This window comes from Cuculus canorus, chromosome 11, assembly GCF_017976375.1.
Source record: "Cuculus canorus isolate bCucCan1 chromosome 11, bCucCan1.pri, whole genome shotgun sequence".
Classification (NCBI taxonomy): domain Eukaryota; kingdom Metazoa; phylum Chordata; class Aves; order Cuculiformes; family Cuculidae; genus Cuculus; species Cuculus canorus.
In genome coordinates this window covers 11,925,630-11,950,198 of record NC_071411.1, presented here as the reverse complement: position 1 = coordinate 11,950,198, position 24,569 = coordinate 11,925,630, and the positions used below count along the sequence as shown (strand labels likewise).

General features: G+C 41.2%; 1 protein-coding gene and 1 long non-coding RNA gene across 4 annotated transcripts; one reads left to right on the top strand and one right to left on the bottom strand.

Moving 5' to 3' along the window:
- The first annotated feature begins 1,321 nt into the window (after window positions 1-1,321).
- On the top strand, window positions 1,322-13,758 carry LOC128853273 (uncharacterized). The gene is made up of 6 exons (XR_008451706.1): window positions 1,322-1,420; window positions 3,486-3,710; window positions 7,791-8,066; window positions 9,234-9,396; window positions 11,143-11,294; window positions 12,361-13,758. It is a non-coding gene; the product is annotated as an uncharacterized LOC128853273 (long non-coding RNA).
- On the bottom strand, window positions 3,589-23,590 carry IL5RA (interleukin 5 receptor subunit alpha). 3 transcript variants are annotated; one of them, XM_054076809.1, is made up of 11 exons: window positions 21,684-23,590; window positions 18,616-18,771; window positions 17,380-17,525; window positions 16,640-16,778; window positions 15,984-16,116; window positions 15,718-15,908; window positions 14,614-14,759; window positions 13,851-13,986; window positions 10,623-10,719; window positions 5,644-5,725; window positions 3,589-3,721 (listed from the first exon to the last, which is right to left on the bottom strand). In XM_054076809.1, the coding sequence occupies exons 2-11, from the start codon at window positions 18,686-18,688 to the stop codon at window positions 3,629-3,631; spliced, it is 1,236 nt and encodes a 411-aa protein (XP_053932784.1). In that variant the 5' UTR covers window positions 18,689-18,771; window positions 21,684-23,590; the 3' UTR covers window positions 3,589-3,628. The 3 variants fall into 3 exon arrangements, with proteins under 3 accessions (XP_053932784.1, XP_053932786.1, XP_053932785.1); XM_054076811.1 differs by lacking the exons at window positions 3,589-3,721; window positions 5,644-5,725 and adding an exon at window positions 7,483-7,794; XM_054076810.1 differs by lacking the exons at window positions 3,589-3,721; window positions 5,644-5,725 and adding an exon at window positions 9,405-9,987.
- Window positions 23,591-24,569: the final 979 nt, after the last annotated feature.

Genomic DNA, 24,569 nt, shown 5'->3' with positions numbered 1-24,569 from the left:
ACTGAGGACCTGACGTGCCCTTGCTGATCAGATGAACATCCAAATGGGATTTCTTATCATCACCAGCTCGCTGCAGTTGCTTGTGTTGTTTTCCGGTGATGTACATCCTAGTCAGTGACCCAGAAAAGCAAGAGTGTATTTTTCCACCCCAGCTACCTGCCCGTGTGCCCTGGGAACGGCTCAGCTGCCTGAGACTGCCCCCACCTTGGTAAGTAAGTGCCAAGCATTCACGCTCACAACTTTCACATGGCCAAATGTACAGCTCAAATGCAAAACAAAAATAGAAGTATATTAATCTCTGTGATATCTTGCCATCCATGGGAATGAAATTATTTTTAGAAATCTTATTTGTTAGGCCACTTGAAGCCATGACGTAAAATACATTACAGTAAATGAACTCTCTTTAGTCTCATTTTTAAGATTTTACTAATGAAATCTTGATTTTAGACTATTAAAGCTGGGCACCTCAAATCTATTAAAATAACGTGCAGGAGAGACATTTGAGGCACAAACATTGTTATATTAATGAGCTACATTAATTTTGACGGACCCATGCTATTTCACCCATATCAGAACTGGCTCATTTATTGTAATTATTTTCAGTCTGTAGCACCTAGGAACTCCATTGCACTTGGTACTTTCCAAACAGTTTACTTGTTGGGTCAAACTTTTCATTTATTCTTTGTTAATGTGCTTAACCCCACCTCAGGCCAGCTCAACGGACAGGAGGTTTCTTGGAAGTAGAAGGGACTCTGAAGGAACAGGAGAGCTTCGTGATCCACAGCCAGAGAGGTCAAAGGCGAGTTTTTCAAGTGGTTTCAGGCAGGAAGTTTATTTGGTAACTCCCTTGTGGATTACACAATGCAAGTAAACAAATCACAAACCAAAACCAACACTGTCTCAAACTCAGTTTATTTTAGATGGAACAACAGATAGCAAAGAAAAACAGGTTGCAGCATTGGGCGTGGATTTTCAGAATTAGCTGAAGGCAGCTGAAGTTGCATCTGAAGGAGGAGCCCATCTCCCTGCCACTCCAAAAGCCCCATAAGCACCGAGAGGTCCTTGGCACAGTTCTTTAAGTACTGTACAGTTGAAAACTCTGCATTCCCAAGCTGTGTTGATTTTTAGGTGCAAATTGGGAATTTTATCAGTTTGTGCCATTTTCCTTTTCTTCTGTTCTTTCCTCCTTAAGTGGTACTTTCTTGTGCCAGGAAGCACAAACGATCGGTTCTTGTCCTTTTGTAGATGCCACCAGGTAAAGTCAAAGGCAAGAGACTGCAAAGGAGCTTCGGACTGAAAAATGAGCCAGCTGCGAGCCTCCCGTGCCTCCCGTCAGCAGCCAGCTGGGCAACCAGACACTTTCAGAGCCCACTCATTCCAGGGGCATTCCCTCATTCAGAAAGGAGTGGAATAAACACAGGTAAAGCACATTTCACATTGAAATCAGGGTCTCACAGCACCCAGATTGCCATCTCAGCCAGTCACTGTGATCCCCACAGAGACATCAGCAATTGCAGCCCCACCAGCTTCCTGTAGCCAAAAGCTGGGAACATTTAAGCCCTGGCAAAACCAAGATATTAAAAATGCCTGCTTTCTTTTGTAAACTGTACAATTCTTACAAGAAGGAAGAAAAATAACCTGAAGAAAAAACAAACTTCCACAAGCCAGGAGAGGAATAAACAGCAAGGACTCCTCTGCGTGTTGGACAGACAGGACACCCATGGAGAGGCATGCAGCAGGCATCAGGGTACCGTTGGTTGAGTGTCTTTGCATGGCAGCAAAACTACACAAGCTTAGACATTTGTACCAATACTCTAGATCTTCACAAGAAAAATCTGAGAGTAGGACTGTGACCCTCCCCAGGTGTCACCGTGTGCCTGGCGCAGCAGGGGCTGGGCTGGGGGTTGCAGGCTGGCAGCCCCCCGCAGCACAGCAGAGCAGCAGCCTCAGAGGTGGCCATGCCCGGTGGGGGCTTAGAGGGGTTTTTACGCTCAGTGCTGGGGTCAGTGCTCTGCCATGGGATGCTGAGGATTCTTCTTGTTGCCAGTGGCTTGTGAGTGGGAGACAGTTTTTGCAGTGTTTCATAACACTTGCTAGAAGAGCAACGAAGCTGGTGAGGGGGCTGGAGAACAAGTCTTACGAGGAGCGGCTGAGAGAGCTGGGGTTGTTTAGCCTGGAGAAGAGGAGGCTGAGGGGAGACCTTATTACTCTCTACAACTACCTGAAAGGAGGTTGTGGAGAGGAGGGAGCTGGCCTCTTCTCCCAAGTGACAGGGAACAGGACTAGAGGGAGTGGCCTGAAGCTCCGTCAGGGGAGGTTCAGGTTGGATATCAGAAAAAAATTCTTCACAGTAAGAGTCATTGGGTACTGGAACAGGCTGCCCAGGGAGGTCATCGAGTCGCCTTCCCTGGAGGTGTTTAAGGAACGGGTGGATGAAGTGCTTAGGGACATGGTTTAGGGAGTGTTAGGAATGGTTGGACTTGATGATCCAATGGGTCCTTTCCAACCTTGTGATTCTGTGATTCTGTGATAACTATTTACCTGAATAGATTTCAGTTTCCAGGCTGTGAATATACTGTAGGTTTAAATGTGACTTCTTACAGGCCTCGTGCAAAGCCATCTGCAAAACCTGCCACGCACACAAACTCTTAAGATTTTGGGAGTGGTGCCTGTGGTGGCAAGAAGCCAGCTGTGTATTCACAAATTTCTACCTGTCTGTAGCAACAGGGCAAAGTGCTAGCTGTGTGCACAAAATAACAAGACTAATTGTACAACTGCTGCATAAGCAAACTAAAAAACTTTTCTAAGTAGCTTATAAAATCCAGAGATTTGGGGATTTATGAAGTCCTGCAACTGAAACAGCCTTTTCCCAACATTCAAAGTAGCACTATGTTTAGTTGAAAAGCAAGACATAAGTACTTTCACTCAGTACAAGACAGACACTGCTACACGGGGCACAGCCTGGCCATTGCACTGTTTAAGCAGTCCCCATGCAGGAGCAGTCTGGCTGCATGGCTCACAGCTCACGCACAGCACAGACACTTCCATTATCAATAAATTGCATTGCCATAGAGGTTATTCAGGTTGTTCACTAAGCACACACTGTTTCATTCCAAAGTGTATTGGTGAAGGCCAAGGGTGGGTCCCCACTGTCATGATAGATGTGCTGTAACTGTGCAGCACTGAGGATGTCAGCACTGGGGTGCTCTACAGCTTGTTTTACTCTTTTACTAATATTTGACCCACTTTGGCCACAACCAGGGACCACGGCCAGATACCTCACAGCCATTTACAGGGCTGTGCCAAGTCCCAGTTTGCATTTTGCATCTTGAGTTGTCAGTTATTTAAAACAAAACAGAAATCCAAAAGATTAAGCTGTCAACCAGAAGAAAAGCCACTAGCTCTTTTCCAGATTTTTTTTTCCCTACACAACCCTTGTACCATGTACTTACATCCTGCTTTAACTGGGACTTTTTGTTTCATAGCTAATCATTACACGAGGCCCTTTGTGGAAGCAAGTCCTCCTTCCCCGTTGGAAATGCTGCCGCAGTGGAGGTGACTCAAAGCCCACTCTAGCGATGCTGGGTGATGTGCCAGGACCATGCAGCCTCACCAGCCCCGCAGCCTCTCAGAAGACAGAGTCATTGAGCGTGCTGCAGCAGAAATCCTCAGTGAAGCTGCCAAACTCTGTTTCCGTCTCACTGGTGCAGGTACGTGCTCTCTGGAAAGCAAACACGACTGTTATCTGGTGAGCTGGGAGGTAAACTGGGGCTGCAATAATTAGAAGACAGGAGTCACAACGTACTGTTTTAAGCCTGCATTAAATATTTGTCATGAAACAAGTGCTGCAAAGCCCTCACTTAACAATGTTTTGGAAAATGCCATGTTTCAATTTGGTGCATTTAAAGAAAGATTCACCCAAAATATTCAGTGAAGTAAGAGCTGAGAAAGAGGATTGGGTTCAACAGGAGAATTTTGCCAGAGAGTTCACATTCCTGCTGAGTTCTCACAGGGCGGCTCATCCCTTTGTCCCTTGGGCCAGCAGCCCCCACACCCAAAAGAGTCCCATTTGGTGTGTTCTGCACAATGCAGCTGACCAGGGTGTCCCACTGGACAGCCCCCTGTACCCAAGGACAAAGAGCCTTGGGAGAAGCTGGAGAGCAGGTTATGAGGCATGTGGATTTCTCCGAATAAACAGCAGCAAAGCCCACTTGTGGGCTGAGATTCTTACCTGTCAGTATGGAGCAGAGCTGAACAAGCAAGCACACGAGGACTGAGTGACTTGCAGGAGGTAGCAGCAAGCAGTAGCTCAGCTGCTGGGAAGCCCGCAGGGGCAGTGGGAGACAGAGGTCCTCCTCAGGCAGAGCATGGTTCCCACGGGCTGCACTGCCACCACTGAGTGGGGCTTGTGTCACTTTGCCCCGCTATTTATGCTACAAATTTAGGAACTGAACGGCCACAACAAACAGCACCCAGGAGTTTCGTTCTCCTAGGTGATCTCAGCAGGGCCACCATGGCCATGCTGTCACCTCTCCCTGCCAGTGCCACCTCCCTCGCAGCCGCAGTGCCAGCAGAAAGCCTTCAGCTAGTATCACCTACTCTCACTGAGCTCACTTTTAATAGATGACTAAATACAAGGCAGTGAAACAGCCTTTGTAAGCTCACATTTTCTAGCTGCAGTGTTAATATTTGCTATTTCCCATATTCTTATTTGTGATACCCTAAGTCGTGTTATTTTACACCAGTGACTTTAATTAAAACAAACATTATGTGATAATCTTTTAAGCCTGTTTCCTTGACCAGACCATGGAATAAGAACAATAACCAAAAAAATCAAACCCCTATTCTAAGGGGACAAATTAAAATAAGTTACTGAGCAGCACTTCCCTTGAGCAGAAAATGAAGAGTTTTATCTTATCTGTAAGGCAAATGTATTTATCGGGAAGTAACAGCAAACATAATAAGGCTTAAGACCAGCTTAATAATAGAATCAAAACATTTCCCATTGTGAGGTTTCACAAAGTAAATCAGCTTTCCAGGATTCAAGCTCCAGTCCCTGCCAGGGCAGGGCCATCTGCCTGGCTGTGCTCAGTGGAAGGAGCAAGCACTGCATTCCCGTGCAAAAAGCAGAGCCACAGGTACAGCATCATGGGCCTAAAATTCTTTGTATATTAGAAAAGCACTCTACAATCACACTTAATCCTTTCGTTTGTTTTTAAATCACTCCCCCAAAACACTTAATCTACAAACAAGGCCAGATCCAGAGCTACAGCAGACTGGGACCTGTACTCGTCAGAGGAGGTGGTCAGGCAGACAGGTGAGAACTCACCACAGCAGTTACAATTGCAAGTACAGCCTCACTAATTGCCAAATTTAATGGCCAATTCATGTTATACTAATAGTCAGGGCTGTGCATAATGCTATTTTAACTGCACCCATGAATTTCCAGCTTGGCCTGTTTTGCACAACACACTCAACAATGTAGCCCACGTTTCATATGGGCATTAGAAATCCTAAGAGGTCAAAAGGCTTTAACTGAGCAATAACAAGCTTTTTGCTCCCAGCCCTACTGGGAAAGAGCGGCACACAAACACAGGCATTCCTTCTAGCAAAAAAAAAAAAGTGAGTAAAATGTTATTTTACCTCATAGTCATTTGGGAAGGGATCTCGGAATTTGTTGCTGGGTGTTGGAATTGGTGGAAAGAGTTTACTCCATACGTGGTTTCTGCAAAACATAGTAATGCAAGGATGTGAAAAAATTGCTTTTTCTGATGGATGGCATATCCAGAAAGCAGAATGTGTTTAGCCCAGTGAAAAGTCATGTCTCTCTGCACTGCCAGCCATCCTGCCCCACTCCCACTCCAGCAGCAGCAGTTTCAAACAGAGTGAAAGTAATGGCTAATGGTCCATCAGCAGACAACCTGAGGACAGGGCAGGTGTGCCATTCCTACCAGGACACTTCTGGTCCCTGGAGACATGTCAATGGCAAGGAGGTGGTAGGCTGATGATTTCCCTCATCAGCCTCCCCCATCACAGCTGCAGGAGACAGCTGGGCTAGAAGGCTGATCCAAGACAGCACTGCCACAGCTTTTAACGGCCAGCAATAGGCCTGTCTTGGAGAGAAATTAATTGCTCTGATCTTTCTGTTCACACTCGCATTCCCAGAGGCTGCCTCGTCATCTACTTTGTTTGGACATTCAAGACAGGCTGCCCCTTGCTCAGACTTTGGTTTCTGGACATAATCTGCCTGTGTCTCTTGGTGGGAGAACAACTGCAAATAATTGTGTGCTGAGGGAACAAGGAGGAGGCAAGGAACAGGACCAGAGATAGCTGACAGCAAACGGTTCTGCTTAGCAGTGTAATAACTCATCCTGCTAACACCTTTTGAGATACTCTCATGACTGACACTGTTTAGTCTGGCTGAAGCATACAAGCATATGTATTTCTGTGATAGCAAATGCTGCAGAGTGAACTTTTTCTTGCCTTTGATATATCCCAGAGTACAGACATCACATTTCAACAGCTAAAATGCATTTGCTATCTCCACCCCTGGATAGCATGATGTTCAAACAGGGCCAGATTTGAATGGGAACTTGGCCTGAGTGAAGATTATAGAATTTAGCCCAGAATTAGTATGCATCACCTGTTCTGTGCAGCTAGTCTGATGTATATGAAGCAGAGAAGTGGCTGAGGCGAAGCCCTAGCTGCACTCCTCCTGTGCCCTTGGTGCTGGGACCATGGGTGATCTGCTTCTCTGCCCCGTTTATTTTGTGGCAATTTTCCTGGTTAGTTGAATGCTTATGTTCTTATGGCTATTCTTGTTCCAAAAGCGTTCTAAGTTCTGTCAAGCTTTCTTTTATCCTATTATTCCTCCTCACCATTAGGGTGAGGAGGAATAATATTTTCTGATCATCGGTTTGGAGCTAAACCTTCCTGTCTGAGCTGCTGTTGCCTGAAAGAGACATTCATGCTTAACTAATTTTTAGGAAAAGGGAAGAGACTTACCACTGCTTGCATGATAGACCTGACCGAGCAACATACAGGATGTTTCCTCATTGTAGCACAGGGAAAATGGTTTGTGATAGAGGTGCCAGAAGTGGGAATATGGGGCAGAAAAGCAGGGTGTAAGTTGGTTCTAGGAGACATTTGCATCCCCTTTGTTGACATGCTGAATGCAGTCCAACCATCGCTGGCTGTAGAGGACAAGTCAAGCTTGTATGCACACTGCTGACAGAGTGAGTCAGTAACGTGGCACAGGAGCAGGATTGGGCTCATTGCCAATATCAATACTCCAGCACCTGGCATAATCTCTACTTTTCCCAGTTTTCCTGCTAAAGGTTAGGTCTTTGTGATCATACCCAGGTAAGTCTTGCAAGTGTTGTTGTCTTCAAGGCTCCTAGATTTTGTAGGGTGTCCCAAGCCTTTAGGGAGGAAGGTGCCGAAGGCCACATGATTTCACCTGCATCATATTTCATTTCTGAATGTGGTTTTGATTTATACTACTGCTGTGCAATGTAACCAACAAGATTTGGTTTTGTTTGGAATTGGCAATAAAAGATTTTGATAGAGCCATATCAAAATTATTTATTGAGTTGGCAAAAAGCATAGGTTACATGTCACTTCCAGAAGACACCTTGAGGAGGGGTGCACGGGCACCCAAGAGACACGTGGCAGAAGCACAGTTGTGTTCCTGGGGCTGCTTGCCCCTCAGGTGCAAAAGCTTTTGCAGTGAGGCGCTGGTGGGGTTGGTGACAGTGGTGCCCTCACAATGGTCCTGTTCTTTTTTGCAGGATACTGAAAAGTTGGAGTTATATGATTAAATATCTTGTGATGAGAAGTGTTCCAGAAATCTCTGCTTGTCTCTACACACGTTAGAGCATGGCCCTCTCCACTAGTGCTACTTGGATCCTCAGGTTTGGAAACAGCCTATGGGACTCTCCTGCCTTAAGTCAGCATTTCAGGGGCTCCTGCAATTGTGCTGTGTCTGTCTTCCTGAAATTTGCCACTTTTCCCCCAAGCGCATCCCATGTGACACAAAAAGGCCGAAGATAAATAAAGAGAAATAAGTAAGAGAACAAGTTCTTCTTTTCACTCTTCTGACCACTATGATAAGACTGATAAAATATTTGTTTTCACAGTACGTTATAGTGCCTTTTCTAGTGCCTTGCATCCCCTGAGATTCCCCATGACATTTTCCAAATGGCTTCCCTGCAGTGCATGGCTCATCACGGACTAGAGTAGGGGACAGAAGAGGGAGGTGGAGGTTGGGATCACCACGTTGTTTTCATGGTATGGAGGGCCACTGACTGTCCTCATGTCAATTAAGTGGAGAGCAGCTGGGAGCAAGTTATTAATTATATCCTCTTGTGGGCTCAGCTCCAGGAGAATATGTTATTCCAAGGCACAGCCTAAGGAAGTACAGAAGTTGCTCATTCATAAAGATGGGGGTGAACTAAGAAAACAATCAACTGTACTTTTTATCAAGACAGTAACCCCATCAGCCAATACATGAAAAGGAAAAAGGGAAAAAACTATCCAAACTATCCAAAGGGCTGCTTTGTCTTGTAGCATTTCTCCCAAATCCTGGGCTGTACCTCTGATGCCTGCAATCACCAGGAAGCACACAGAAAAATGTATAGAAGTCTTTGGTATAATGAAATTCCTTATAATGGCTTCAAGTTGTATGAAATTTGAAATTATTCTGTAGCTTAAATTGCATGGTACGCTTCATGAATTTTCAAGAGCCGTAAAAACTGAGTACTTATGAAACTGTGATCGAGGGAACCTGTTCTATTTTTCTCTTTTAATATCTGCAGATACAAAAAAGGAGCAGGCTAAGCGCTGCATTTCATCTTCTTGCATTTCCTACTTCCTCCCAGGGCAGGCTGGAGGATTAGAGAAGTGGCAAGGACACTAAGCAAGAAGCAGCTTGGGAAGGGTGGAGTAAAGCTAGCAACTTCATGAAATTCAGTGTAGCAGGCAGAAAAACTTCTAATCATTTTGGCAAAAGTGGTATGTAATAAGCCTTTGGGTGCTAGGGAACCATATACTAGTCAGGAAGAGAGAAACTCCTAGAAGCAACCAATATAGCATCAAGCATCTGAACCTGGAAATGCTACCTTAAATTTGACTAATGCATGTAATATTCATAAAATGCATCATTACAGCATCTTCAAGCTGATCCTTGAGAAGAAGTCTTCCCCTATACCTATTTCTTCCCCTATATGTTTCAGGGGTAACTGCATAATATTCAAAGACTTGCAGAGCTCCACAGGAAAACACGGAGCATTATGATTGCTATAAACTGGTGGTGGAATGAACTGGTGTTGGTGTTTTGCAAAGAGAGCTGATGAAGATTATACCAGACTAGTGGAGGACCTACAGTTACACAGACAGGTCAGTCTGTAAGGAATCAGTGATGTGAGTAACAGCAGTTTGGGGTTTTCCATCAATATACGAAGGTTGCATCATACAAAGCATGACAAAAATAAACACTCTGGGGAGCTAATCTATCTTGTTCCAAAAAGGATTGCTTATTGAGACCTGCTATGCTAATTAAATTGGCTTAAGAACAGGTTATCATAGACATCAGATATTTTAGGTAAAGTTAATAACAGTTATTCTGACATAACAATCCTGCAACTAAAACCTTTATTTGATAAAGGAAATGCAGTATGGAAAGGAAAATAGCTAAGAACACATCAGGATGACCAGTAAATTAAAAGGTATTAAAGAAATTAATAAGAAATTAGCAGAGTCAAGGACAGCACTTAGATTACTGGGAGCCGTGTTTATTGCGGACTGATAATTGCTGCTTGATGCATGTTTCAAGGGAGAAGCTTGTAATTACATTGATTCTTTAATTCATCACTTATGATTTACTGCTCACAGCTACAGAAATTTGACGTGTACCTGGGTTTCTTCACAGCGCATTTTGGGAAGCTTGGCTATATGGCATCTGTTTTTACTATGTGGCATCCATAGCCTCTGTAGTAATCAAAAACAAACTAAACAAGCAGTTCAAAAAATCAAAGCAAACAAAAGTTCAATGCACTTGCTGCTGTTAAGAGGTACAGAGGAGCAGTAAGCACAAAGATGCTGAATTTTAACCACTTCAGAGCATCTACTACACTTCTTGATGTCTACTGAAATTCAACCTGCATGCTCAGGGCCCTGTGTAGGGTGTAGGTCTGCAGGCTGAGCTAAACAAGACTGAGAAAATACTGGTCTGTACATTTTAGCCCTGAAAGTTACTCATAGAAGCTTTCATCACGGTTAAAGGCAGAGTTCTGCTGGGGACATCACTGACCCAATCAGATCCATTTAAGTGAAGAAAAGAGATAAGGACAAATAGACTTTTAACAAATTTGCCTCACTCAGCATATCGCTTTGTTGTTTAAGATTAAATTAAACAACCTTCTTCCCCACCAATTTTGCTGAATGTTATTGCTGGTAATTAATGAGGTTGATTATTACTTATTAATCACTTTGTATAACTATGGTTGAATCCCATACTCAGTGCCCTTTCTTAAAATTAAGCAAAGCTTGTAACATCCCCCCATACCTGTTGAACATCTAGTCTTTAGTTATACTGTAATTGAAAAGAAAACAATGATACTTACATTTTGCATATTATAGCAACAAGTAGGAACATGCAGCACATGGACACGCAAAGCACAGCGAGAATCCAGGCTATTGGATTTTCCAGTTTGTTTTGTCCTGAATTCCAGGAAAAAAAATTACTTGTATTATTTTAGTGCAGATTATTTTAAACACATATTTTGTCAGTTGTTTTACATTATTATATTACTCAGGTCACAAATTAACATGCAAATAATGAAGATCTGGTGTCTAGGATTAGAAATGAGACACAGAGATTCAAAACAATTTCTGTGAAACTGACTTTCTACTTTCAACAATAAATTTCTTTCCTTTTGACATGAAGGAGGGAACAAGCTGAGAAGTGTGGAGAGCCAGGCCCACAACAAGTATGATACGGTCTGTTAGCTGCTGTCTCAAGACACACTATGCCATGCAACAAGCACAACTTGTACTTAGCAAAGACAGTGTTTGCTGAAAATCTCAGGCACAAACTGTTTGTTTTCCATTAAATCATTCTTCATTCCTGTTAATCCATTCTAGCCAGGAACTGGGTTTCTCTGGTTTCATAAACTTGCCTATAAAAAAGACATCAAGACCCATTTTTTTCTTGTGAGCTGGTTGCTGATACATTACCTCCGAAAGAACTTCCCTGCCACCTCTGCCTGTAAGCAGACACAGGTATTTCTATCAAGGTCAGTGTTTCTGTTTTGAAAAGGCATCACTCAGTGGCCACAACCATTATTTTGTGTCACATTATGCTATATAACAAAAACATTTACATTGAACTGCATTTCCAAAAGGTTGCTGAGTCCATGTGTTCTTACGATATCCATGTATCAAGGTGTCAGCACTGCCATTACCAGGTAATTGAAAGGCCATAAATCGGCCAGCGGCAGGAGTGCTGGGTTTATTGGTGCTGTAGACAAAATAATATTCGATAGTAGTCAGCTTTGTTTCTGAGAAATGAGGAGCTGTGTCTGCTGTCTCCGCATACAGCTGCAGTTGCACAGCACTCCCTAAAACCAGTGCATGGATGATGGATGAAAATAAAATTTAGGATGTGACTGCCAATAAGTTATGCTTTGTGTAAATCTTGCATAAAAAGAGGATGACTGGGGCTGCAAACTCTGGAAAACATTTAAGTCCTATAAACCACTTTTAAGCCTTTCAACGTGAAGGCTGGGAAGCGTCTCCAGTTTCCAAATCAAAAATGAAAGCATCCTAAGTCTCTTCCATCTTATGTTGGTTGGCAATAGCCAAAAAAAGGCATGATCAGGCAACACTAAATCTCACTGCAACTTGGAGTAAGGTGTGGGAGAAGGGGCAATTGCAGAGGCAGTGCTGTGTCTCTGGAGACTTGCCCAAGGCTGTCCTCCTCCAGCTTCTCTCTGAGACATGCCCAGAGGTTCCAGCCCAGCCCTGCACACCACTGTGAACCAGCACAAGCCCATGCACCTGCCTAGTAAGAGGTATCCACATAGTACATGAAACTGGGAACAGATGAAACTTCCTTAGAGCCACAGAGCAAGTTAACAACAATGCTAATCACTGGCTGCAGTACATACTGAAACCCAGCAGCTTATGCAGTAACCTGTATTGTGTCAATGAACTGCAACAAGCCTCTAAAAAGCCCTTTTTGTAAATAAAAATGAAGTAAGTGATCCTGTTCTTGGATATTTTTGAGATTTTATTAAATGTGTAAGTAAGGCTATATTTTTTTTAAATCAGAATGAATTTTCCTTATTTATTTCCTTATAGGTGCAGTGCGTAAGAAGAGATATCTGCAAGGGCAATGTTTCCAGGTTCCTCAGTCACCATCACGCTGCGCAGCAGAGATATCTCCAAAAGTCTCCTGTTGACATAGAGGGGCCCTCAAATCTTTCAGCCTTGCTGGGAAAGCAGAATCAGGACAGCATAAATGTGCTGTGAGGTACTGCTCAGCCCCATCTTGACCCGTGGAGATTTTAAACTGTGAACCCTGGCAGTGGCTGTTCAGACATGCCTACAGCTTCACAGATTTGATTTGTATCAGGCTGCTGTGCGGAGTTAATGAGAGTGTCCAGCCCACCTGGCTGCACTAATGAATTTTACCTACCTTTGTTTGAGTGTAATGCTTCTAAACATTTTATAGACAGCTGGTATCAAGGTGCCATTTTACAATGTCCACTTTGGCAGCACACAGGGCTGCATTTCATAGGGTTTGATCACCGTAACCCAAGGAAAAGATCCAGAACTGTGTTTTTAACAAAGCTACGGGATTGCTGCTACAGGACCGGCAGTCTAAGGCAGCAAACGTTTTTCTCAGGACATGGGCTCGAAAGAAAGTTACTGGTCTCGAGTTGATCTCATCAGAACATTTCCTAGATAGGTGCATGAAGCTAATAAACAGGTCAAGTTTTCTTAATTAAAGAGATGTTTGGTCAGCTGCCCCTCCCCTGGGTGAGTGGTTGGGTTGCTGACCCTCTCTCTTCCAGGTACTTATCAGTGCCATGGAGCCAAGGGCATGTGTTAGGGTAAAGAGGCAAAACACTAGCAGATATGCATGCACTAACAAACAGATATAAAAGGGAAAAGTATAGTAAACAGGAGAGTGTAAGGGACTTTTTTTTTTAAGTGAAAACCAGGAAATTAAGAAACTCGAAAGATAAGAGGAAAGGAGGATGTCTAAGAGGAAACAGTTGTGATAACGTGTTGTGATAAGAAAACTGTTATTTCCAGAAAAACATGTTCAGCATGTAGGAAATACAGAACAAAGTGGTGCAAATAATCAGGTTCCAAAGATGTTAAAACTATCCTATATTTTAACCCCAACATTTAAGTGTTCAGATAGCCCCAGTAAAGTAATTGTTGACCTGATCATTCATATTAACTTCCAGCATGAACATCATGATGCATGTCAGAGAAACACATCTGAAAACTAAAGAAGTAAATGCAGCTAAAAGGCCTTACCTAGCAGTTAGGCCTTGGGCTAGTTTAATCAGTCTCCGAAAACATAAGGATGTAAAATAAACACTGTCTTAAAATCCCTCAATATGTCCCAAAGTTAGTTTGTGAGGTTTCTATTTTATTTTTAATGGAACACAGATTTAACTCCCCTTGGCATTAACAAGTCAATTTCTTTACTCAAATACCTATTTTCCTGGCTTCTATTAAAATTACTCAGTGTCGTGCATGCTTATTATCAGGCAGCATTTGCTTTCCAGCAATGTAATAATATTCATTACCAGACAGAAGCATGTCGTTCTTACCAATGTAAATAATTTCACTCCAGTCACTCCAAAATCCTCTCATACAACATATGTGATGATTAGCTCTTATTTGTACAGAATACCTGCTGGTAACATCAATCCGTAATCTGAAGTCATTTGAAGAGATTTTCAATATCTGTTAGGAAAGCAATATTGTACTGTTATAGGTTACTTAAGACTAAACAATTCAGAAAACAAACTTTAATCATGTTTATCTTTTTATATTTTTAAAACTCCTTTAGTAGCTTAACAGTGAGCATCTGCACTTGCTTTTAAAGATCTCATTTTTATAGGTATAATTTCTCTCATACCGATATTTGAGCGTGAATTCTTGAAAGATGCCTCATTTTTGCGTTCTTCCTTAAGACACTTAATACTAGACTTTTGGAATTGTCCATCCTCCTACCATTCAGAACCCAAATGCATTAAACTGAATAAGTCAAATTTTTGTCCTTCTGCTTTCCTAGGTGCCTTGGGAATAGTTTGTTGCAGACATAAATGACATCCAGAAAAATAGGAAAAATATGAAAACCAATGAGACTTTGGCTTTGCTAAACCCTATTCACAAATGGAACACAAGTTTCACCAAAACCCATAGTTTCAAAAATGTACTCGTAGCAGGATTTATTTTAAAATTTGAAACATATTCATGAATAAAAAGACTTTTTCACCAGGCTGTGTAAAAGCAAAATCTAGCTATATAGCATAGTCAGCTCAGACACAGGAATGCTATGTAAGATTCAGACATCAGAGAAGCAATTACCTGTTCATTACGTGACTTGAAGTTGAAGAGGTACAATTCGTATTCAAAACATGCTTTAGGGAAAGGAGAAATCGGCTTCTCCCATGTGGCAAAGAGATCATTTTGCTCTAAGAATACAGTGACATTTCTGGGAACATTCACTTTCTCTACAAAAAGAAAACAGTACCAGTAATTTATTTATAGAGCAAAGTTTAAATGCTTACAATTGGAGCACTGTATAACCTGTTAGTGTTTCCAAGCAGGACCTATAATCCTTGAATTTATTTGACATTTTGGACAGAAAAGATAAGGATTTAGGAGGAATAACTATATTGGAGAAAATAGTTAAGGGAAAACAGTTTTAAAAATCCACTTAAAAGTTTTGAAAAACTAGACTGGGGCTTGGGGCAGGGTGGGATATATTAAATTAATTTTTGCAAAAGCATGAAATTAATGATATAACAGTTAGAAAAACTTCTTTTCTGGAAAAAAACAGATGTAACCAGGAAAGTTACTGAAAACTGGAACAAATTCAAAGGAATGGATTAGCAACTGTTATGGGGATGAGCTCTTAAGAAGAAAGTGTGTCAACTGTTTTATCTTAGGGAAGCCATGAAACAGGGAAATGCTATCTGTTTGTAAAAAAAAAAAAAAGTGAAAGGTGTGGAACTAATGAAGGAAAGGAAATTATTTCAGTGGGTGAAAGATGACAGACAGTCATGGTTGACCTTTTATTTGACAGTCTAATGCCTTTCTTTTGAAAGGACATGGCTATATTTAACACCATGTCTTTTTCCTTTTAACGGAAGATGAAAATAAAAGGTAGTAAAAATTGTACTTGACTGTATATTGACTAAATCAATTGAAAATGAATATTGGAAATAATGTTTTGACTAGCAAACAGAATAAGTAATTGTATTTTTCCCTTCTATAATATTAAAACCAGTTAAAATAATCCATTTTTATCTTATAATCACTTCCAATTTCATTAACATGTCTATGCAAAAACAGCACATACTTTCACTTGCATCAAGAACCATTCAATCCAGTAGTACTCTCTCACAAATCTTTTGACAATCCTGCTAGACATTTTTAATTTTTTTTTAAAAATGTATTTCTACTCACCAATGGCATTTTGGTTAAATAACTGCTGAAAAGGTTTGATTGCAGCATACTTGCTCGACCCATTAATGTGTATTACAATGAGATTGTCAATCCCTTCAGGATCAATATGAGTCACTGAAAATCTGCACTCAATATTCCTGTTCCACTTATCTTTGATATAATCTTGACATTCTTCAGTGTACGTCTCATACCTAAATCAAAACACTTGTGAGACACGTTGCTCTTAAAGAAATTCATTGCTCACTAAAATCGGAGAAAACACTAACCTGTAAAACAGAAAATAGTTGGTATCTTTCGGTGCCCCTTGGCCAGGAATCCAAGTGCAATGGAGAGAAACAATACTAGAAATGGTGATGCGAGTAATACAGGACAAATTAGTGGCAGATGTCTCTGGAGCACCTAGAGAGTCAAGGAATTATAAAGCAGAAAAAAAAAATCGTATTACAAAAGTAATAAGAAATTAATGTTGCTAAAACACTTTGATTACAGTCTTTGGTCCACTGTATCTATGTAAATTGTATCTGATTCTTTTCTTTATCACACAGGTCTATCAGTTATTGATGGATGAAGATTCCCAAACAGTGTAAGTAAAGCTGTACCATACAGCAGGATTACATGTTTCATGTACAGCAAGGTAGCATGATCTTTTAATATCCTAGGGTGCACAAAAGTGGGTTATCTTAGCCTTAGTAAGACATTTTTAAAAAAATTTATATGAGTTATCCATGTTCTGCACATCCAAATTGTATCCAGGCTCCAAGCAGTAGAGAAATGCCTAAACTACATCGTTTTGAAAGATCAGTGTAGCAGGTAGAGGGGAAAACGTTGTATTTTTCAAGTATTAAACCTGTCACCTTTTGATGTCTAGTCCACAGATTGTGACAAAACATGAAATTCAGACCTCCTCTGTCCTACTTCTTACCTGGTGGAGGTGGGAGTTTTTTCTTCACCCAGTCACTTCTCATCTGAAAGTCATCATGGAGAAGTAACGTCCGAATGTGTGCAGAGAAACCATTGTGAAGTACAGCTGTTCGGATACTGTAAGTCTTCTTTGTATCATACTTGAAATAAAAAGAAAATCAAATAAGCATCACATGTGATGGAAGCTGAACTAAGGGAACGGCAAAGATTGATCCAGTCTTTGCAAAGAAGCAAAGCTTAGCTGCTTACATTAAATGTCTAAAGCTAGAGAGTACAAATAATCCACAAAAGAAGGGTGTATGGTTTCTCATTTAAGATGGCAGGACAGTTATCTTACAAAAAAACTGTCTACAGTACACAGCTGTGATGAAACATGGTCTGACATTTTAATGATATCTTAGCATCAATTACTTAATGGCATGAATTAAGTGAGCTGACTTGAATGGGGAGTAATATCACCTAAAATCAGTATTCAGCTTTCCCCAAAGATGAACACTGCAGAGCCTGCCAATTCCCAGGCTAACCCTGGTCCCAGCAGAGCTGTTCCTGTAAACATAGCTGAAAGAGAATCTCTCCAGTGCTCCAAGTATTTGTTTATGATATAAGAGACACGGTCATTCAATATGCCAATAGTTCAAGAGAGATATCCTTACTGCACTCTAGTTTGGTGCAACATGTTTAACTCAATGGGAATTAAACCTTCTTATAGTCTTAGGATACTGGATTTATCTTTTATCTTACCTCTTCAGGCACAGGGCTTAGGATTTTCACATCATATCTAATAGTGTAGTTTTTTTGTTCTTGATTAGGATTTGGTTTCCAGTGTAAAAGTACTTGTGCTAATGCAGAGACTGTAAGGGTGAAGTCAACAGGTGGGAAAACCTGAACTGTAAAGAAAACAAAAATGTTCATAACAGTAGTCCAGTGAATTGTTTAGAGCAATAGCTGTTTACATGCAATGAACAATACAAGCAAATAATTTCATTTCAGTACTATATTCTTTCAAGAGCTTCTTATAAAATGTTTCTAACATCTGAAAAATACCTTCAAATAAACAACCAAAACTTCATCAAATAAGAGTTTACCTAAAACTTAGACATAAAAACGATTTTTTACAAGTTTGAACTTGAAAATCACAATGATATATTACACTTGGCTTGTTAATTAGGTTTAGATTTTTCAATTTGTTCCTCACAGCCACACAGACACTGTGTGTCTGTACTGAAATGGGGCTGATCAAGTGATCAACTGTACAAACAATTCTCACCCATATAAGCTTGTAGAAGCACACAATGTGGGGACTTCCTAAGACAAGGCCGGCAGCCACAAGAAGTTATATGTGACACAAGAAACAAAATGATGAACAGAATTAAGCACAAATGGAAGAACACACAGAGTGATAGCAATGATAATTTAAAAGGACAGAACAAGAGAGATTCCTGGAGCTCATATGGAAATGAGGAAGAGCTCATGCTGGGGGAAAATGTCAGCATATAAATAGCAAGGCAGTAAAATAATCAATCCACTCTTCCGTTTCTAGAGTTCTTTAGAGCTTGCTGTCCCTTGACTGCCATCTCCAAAGCAGTTGAGGGACATCAGTCCCCACTTTTCTTCCCCCATGACTTCAACCTTTGATGCCCACTAGTTCAATATTTCAAGCGTGCACCTTGCATTAGGAAAACTGCCTCATAAAGGCTCAGAAAACCCCAACACAAACCCTCCTGAACAGCTTCCCTTAAAATGTTCCCTGTTGAGATCCCCACAAAAAATGTTACCATTAAGGTTCTTGATACGTCAGGATTATGACAGCAATGCTTTCTGTCACCATGTTTCTGTAGCTAAGTATAGTTTCAGTCCTGGATGTAAAATTGCTACCTGGAATAATGACTTCGCTCTGGCGGGATTAAATTGTTGAATAAACCAGGCCAGAAGCACTGGTGCTAAAGCTACGTGCTAGTAGGAAGGAAAATGCCTTACCTGCTACAGCCTGAGGTATGTTTGGCTGAACCAAGCTCACTGTCCAAAGGAGGATCAGAAAAACTTTCATCATGCTGTATGTAATCTTTAGATGGTAAATAAGAAAGGCCAAGTATCAGCATATGTGCCTCGTCACCATGTTACAGATGTCAATAGCTAAAAAGAACACAAGCCCAAGTGTTAAGCACACAAACCATGAAGCATGGTATATCCACATGATCAAAGGAATTAAACACTTCACCTTCCCTTGCAGGGAAATGCATCCTGTCATCGGTAAATTTGATAAAAGTACCACTAACCACAGATCATTTTGCTCCCTTTGCTTCCCTCCCTGCAAAACCTACTGGTTTCAAACACTGTCATGTGTGGACGTTCAGAGCAGCAGTCACAGGCTTAGAACATCTCTCCACGGAGAGAAGCAAGTCAGGCTCAGGTATACCGGCTTTCAGAAGAGTTCCATTTACTCCAAGAACAGAAATAACCATATTTTTAGTTGTCATTATACATAAAATAGCTACTTACTGGAATTTACTTTCCAGTTCCTACTTCAACAAAGCTCACTAAAGGAGCAGTATCAGTGCTCACCTCAAGGCTAATTCTCCGGTGTTAATTATTGAGTGTAAGAGGAAATAATTTGTTTATTTCTAATTTAAATGAATAACTATTTTTAATGCTTAAATCTAGCATGCTCCTATGCTTCCTACAGACTGTTTCATGAAGTACTGGGAGAAAAAAAGGTCTGTGTGTAATCATTCATGTATAACCTAATATAAACAACATGGAAATACAGAACAGCAGCTTCCCAAAATGTTCTTACCGAAGAGAAATACGCCCTCCCAGCCCAATCACACTGCTTCCCCGGGGCACTACAGCAATTGTTTGTATGGAAAACATGATATTTTCAGATGGTAATGAGCAGAGAAAGCATCTTTAACCCATCAGTTCTTCCTGAACCCTCAATAAATAACCCAGGGACTGGAAGAACTTCAACTGATCACAGTTGGAGTACTTTTGCTATACAGCAACTATTTTTCAAAATGGTGTATGAACGCCGAGTTCATTAAAATGACACATAATTTGCAATATAGCATGCTTCCTAATGTCCAAGTCCACTCATTATCTACATCCTTATATTGTACGTATCTACTATTCTGCTAGCCAAAATGTGCATGAGGCTTACTGAACCTCTGCAGAATGCTAGCAGATTATTCCTGGGGGCTCAGGATTTGCTTTTATATATGTTGGGTTATTGAAACACATTTTGGCCAGACGCTTGGGTTCTTCCAAAATGTACATGAATCACAAACCATCAGGTAATTGTTATTCACACCATACATTTATGCCTGCACTATGCTTCCAAGACTATTTCCTATTGCATTACCATTCACAAAACGCCTGTTCTTTTGGATTTTCTCACTTGAATACCATACAGACCTCTGCTTCATAGGATTATTTTATTCTGGAGGGCATTATGTGGACTGAACGCAAATTTACAATAGCACCTGATCTTTGACCACCTCTGCCTCACCTACACTGCTTTATCTGGTAAAAACTTATCCAAAAAACTGCTAGAACATGACACACATTTCCAATATGCTTTTATACAAATTATTAGCAGCAATTTTTCTTTCCTGCATCAAAAACCTTTATATATATATCTTGTTTACCTGATGAGACTATTAAATACAGTAACTTTTCTTCCCTAGCAATAACCGCGGTACAACTTTGCCAAGAACACAACACTGAATTGTGCAGATGTGTGTGCACGCTTTAATGCATGCATGGATATTTGCCTTTCTACCTATTAACATTACCCACCACGGTCATTCCACTGGTCACCTACAACCAAAACCAGCAGCTAAGAAGCAGTTTCAAGTAGATTGAGCTCTTGTAACATGAACCAGGTACCTCGGTGAGAGAGACACGAGAACCTACCAAAGGCCACTCTACTCATATAGAGGAGAGATGGAGGGACATGTTCTTCCCAGCTGCAGTCAGCTTTATCAGGTACAACTAGGAGACTTTGGGAAGGAAGCTTCATTAGTTCCATTGCTAAGAGCACTCACTGTTTTTTCTTTTTAAAAAATCACTTTGGTACCTTATTTTTAAAATAACTTTTAGAAGCCTCATGCTTTACAACTGCTAAAGATTCACTTCTATTAACTTGAGTAATGTCAGTACATTGGTTTCAGGACTGCCTCAGCATTTAACACCTCTAGAAAAGCTGGCTCTCATTGGTTTCTTAACATGGGTTTCTCTACTTATAGATCTTTTTACTTTGTCTTCAAAAACGAAGGATTCTGATTCTTCCAGGACACATTCTTTCCACCATACTTTTGAAAAGATACTAAAGATTAACTTTTCAAAGCTATTTTTACTGTCTGAAAGCACACATATATCAAACACAGATCTAACACTTTCTGAGCAGTAGTTTACTGACTTGTAACTGGATATAAAATGTTACTGCAATGCAGAATACTTTTCTATTATTATCCCCTATTCCTGCCTTGTTTTCAAAAACGCTATTTTTCTTTTGCTTACTATCAAACTACCATTAAAAATACAGCTTTTGGAAGACCACAGCCTATAAGAACACCTTGCAGTCTGTGCTACCCTGTCTATTTCATGTGAGAAATGACATAGAGAATCAAAATAGGTGTATTCCAGTAAAGATTTTAACTAGAAATCTGGAAGAGGATTATGCTTCTCAGAAAAACAGATATAGTAAGTTATCAGGATGAGTAAAAGCCTTGATTACATTATGTCTTGGTGATATATGGTAAAAAGTAATAAGCAGAAGGTAAAGGATATATTCGCTTTGTAAAGGGCATAGTCCTCCTTAAAGGATAGTAGAAATCCTAAACACAGAAAACAGCCTTTAAATGGTAATGATTTTCTTTCATACAGCTGATGTGTCCCACTATATCACAAGCAACCAGCCAGAAGCAGATTCCAGATGCATTTCTTAGTGTACGGCAAAGCTGACTTTGAAAAGTGGGACCTTTTGAGTCTTCAAACAAAACACAACAAGACAAAAATGAACCGCAACAGATATCCCAGGAGCTTACCTGTGGAGTCTAAAAAGTTCTGTGAAGAGTCTGCTCCGTTCATTCAAATGTCTGTTTGGTCATCTCTCTGTGGGTTTCTTTTATAACTGCTGTCTTTCAAGTACAAATGTGATAGGCACTTCAGAAAAGATGGCAGATGATAAGTTAGGCAAACATAGTGAAAAAGGGAACTAAAGGAAGGCTCAATACGAGCACACAGTTTAGCCCAGAAATTGTTTTACTTTTTTTATTGAGGGTTAATTAGATACCATAGTCCAATAATTCTCTAGTAACCTTTGCAAGAGCAGGAATGTTTAATGACTGGTAAGAAATAATCTATAGCCAGCTACCTACAGACCACTGCTCATAACTCAATTTGTTCTTCCCCTAGAAAATCAAATCCAAATGTTGCTGGAAAGCTGTGCAGGTTTTGTCCAATGGTTTTATACCATCTTCTTGCCATACAGCCTTATGGACATCAGTGGCATTTTGAGAAGTTACCAGTACCAGAGCAAGACCAGTTTCCTAACCTTGTGCTGAGAGCTTTGTGCTGTGATCTGTACGTTTGGGTAAACACAGGCTCACAGCAGCAGAAACCAACCCAACCACCTAGCACACCAAGCACCAAGACCCTGCAGAAATTGGGGCTGTAGGTAGTAGAGTTAGAGGATGGACAAGTAGGCAGCTAATGACTTACATTCATTAACAACCTGGATTGCAAGTACAGATAACCCTATTAAATGTGCACAAGCTGGAGGACACGAGTGCTTTGGAGGCCAAGACTAGAATTAAGAAAGTTCTTGACAAACTGGTGGAAATTGGTTGCAGTTCAATATGGACAAGCTCCCAAATGCATTTAGGTATTATGAACTGTAAATTAGTGGCTATAAATAATCAATTGGCAATTGATTAGGTACCTGTACCACAGAGAAGGATCTGGGGTTTTGGAGGATCATAAACTGAAAAGAAATAAACATCACGCACTTGAGAAAAAGGCATTCCATGCCAGTGAAGAGCAAGTGTCCTCTGCAAGATACATGAGGTAATTCTTCCACTCTGCACAACACTGAGAGCGATTCCACCCACGTGGACTGTGTCCAGCTCAGATACTGCGCTTAAGAAAGCCATGGAGCAGACAAAGAGAAGCCAGTATACACCAAAGGACACTACAAGAACCTAAGAAGTACCAGTGTGGAAACAAGCTAAGGAAAGAAGTGTGCAGAAATGTAACGCATTAAGGCTTTCACATGCTCTCCAAGTCCTTTGGGCTGGACTTGAAGATAACAGCAAGTAGCATAAAATTCACGTTAGATATCAAGGAAAGCTTTCAGTGTTGGATAAGGGGGCAGCGGAGCTGGCGCCTGAGGACTAGTATAAACTCTGTCACTGGGCATCTATAGACAAACATCAACCAGGAATGACGGTCATAAATCCTGCCATCAGGCACAGAGATAAATTAGGTGACCTCCAAAGTTCTAGCCAGCCCATATGTCTCTGAATAAGCAGCTAATTACTGGGCAGAGAGCTCTGACATCTAGATCGAAACGTTCCAGTAGGAAAGAGATTATTTCTAAAGGTGAAACAGGAATTTAGTAAGAAAAGGTAGTCACAGAAAGGGTAAGAAAAGGTTATGTTCTTAAACATGCCTGACTATATTATTGTAAATCTGAGATAGTTTTGTTGGAATAAATCATTCAAAACCAGCCTTTTCATAGCCCTGTCTGCAGTGAGGTGCTGATTTGTTAGCTGCTTAATTGGCTGGATGGGTGTGTTTCACATTTTTTTCCAGTTACCAAGAAACCTGTGGCACTCTTTTTGCTGAGATGAGGCTTCAAAGCTGAGACTCAGGCTTCAAAGGGAACCACGTTTGCATTTAACTCCCATTCGGGTGAGCTCCTCCTTCAGGCTCCACTCCTTCCAACCCTTCTGAGATGGAAGGGTGATGAGAGACACATTCCTTCCTAGTTCCAGGATGTGCAGTTGACCAAATGCAGAGATATTTCAGTCATTCCACAGCAGTTTAATAACACATGTGAGAAGGGAAGGACTGGCTCCCCCAACTGCACTAAATCCTCAAGACTCTTGACCATACACCTCCACATCATAAAGAAAACATAAATCAATTCCAGGCTGACTGACATAAATCTAATGTAACATAAACCAAAGATTTAAACTACACTGAGTGGTTCTTCATAGTTCAGCCAGGATGAGCTGGCAGACAGCCCGACAGCCACCAGCTATTTCAATGACTATCGAAGCGATTTCATAAGTGGTGCGTTGGGGTAAGCAGTCCTTTTCTTTTTATAACAGTACTGTCATTACCCAAATACACTTTTTTTCCCCCTTTCTAATCCTGTTCTCCTCTAAACTGAAATCAAGCCATGGTAAATCTATGTTTTGTACAGTTTCTTTTAGCATTCCCCTCTTTTGTGCTGTATTTCTTGCTAGGAGAAATGCTTTCCTGCTTTCCCACCGCAGAAGACACTGGCTGGAGGAGCTCCAAGGGCTGTGCCTGCAGCTTCGCAGCAGACAAGTGCATGAAGGCACTCCTGTCCCAGGACAAGCAGCACCCAGGCTGCCACCACAGCTCGGCCACGGCCCATCTGGGTGCCTGACCCCGCCGAGGGACAGCTGGAATTGTTCAGCCTGGAGAAGAGAAGGCTGCGGGGAGACCTTAGAGCACCTTCCAGTTTCGAAAGGGGCTACAAGAAAGCTGGGGAGGGACTTTTAACAAGGATAGGGAGTGATAGGATGAGGGGGAATGGCTTTAGATTGGGAAGAGGAAGATTTATATTAGATGTTAGGAAGAAATTCTTGATGACGGTGGTGAGGCACTGGCACAGGTTGCCCAGGGAAGTTGGCCAGGTTGGATGGTGCTCTGAGCAGCCCGGTCTGCTGGGAGGTGTC

Excerpts from the sequence above, each read along its gene's own strand:
- IL5RA (XM_054076809.1), bottom strand. The coding sequence starts at position 18,688 with ATGATGAAAGTTTTTCTGATCCTCCTTTGGACAGTGAGCTTGGTTCAG. Across the intron at positions 15,909-15,983 it reads AACTATTTTCTGTTTTACAG|GTATGAGACGTACACTGAAG; the intron begins GTTAGTGTTTTC and ends GTTTTGATTTAG. Across the intron at positions 5,726-10,622 it reads GTTGCTATAATATGCAAAAT|AAACCACGTATGGAGTAAAC; the intron begins GTAAGTATCATT and ends TATGTTTTGCAG.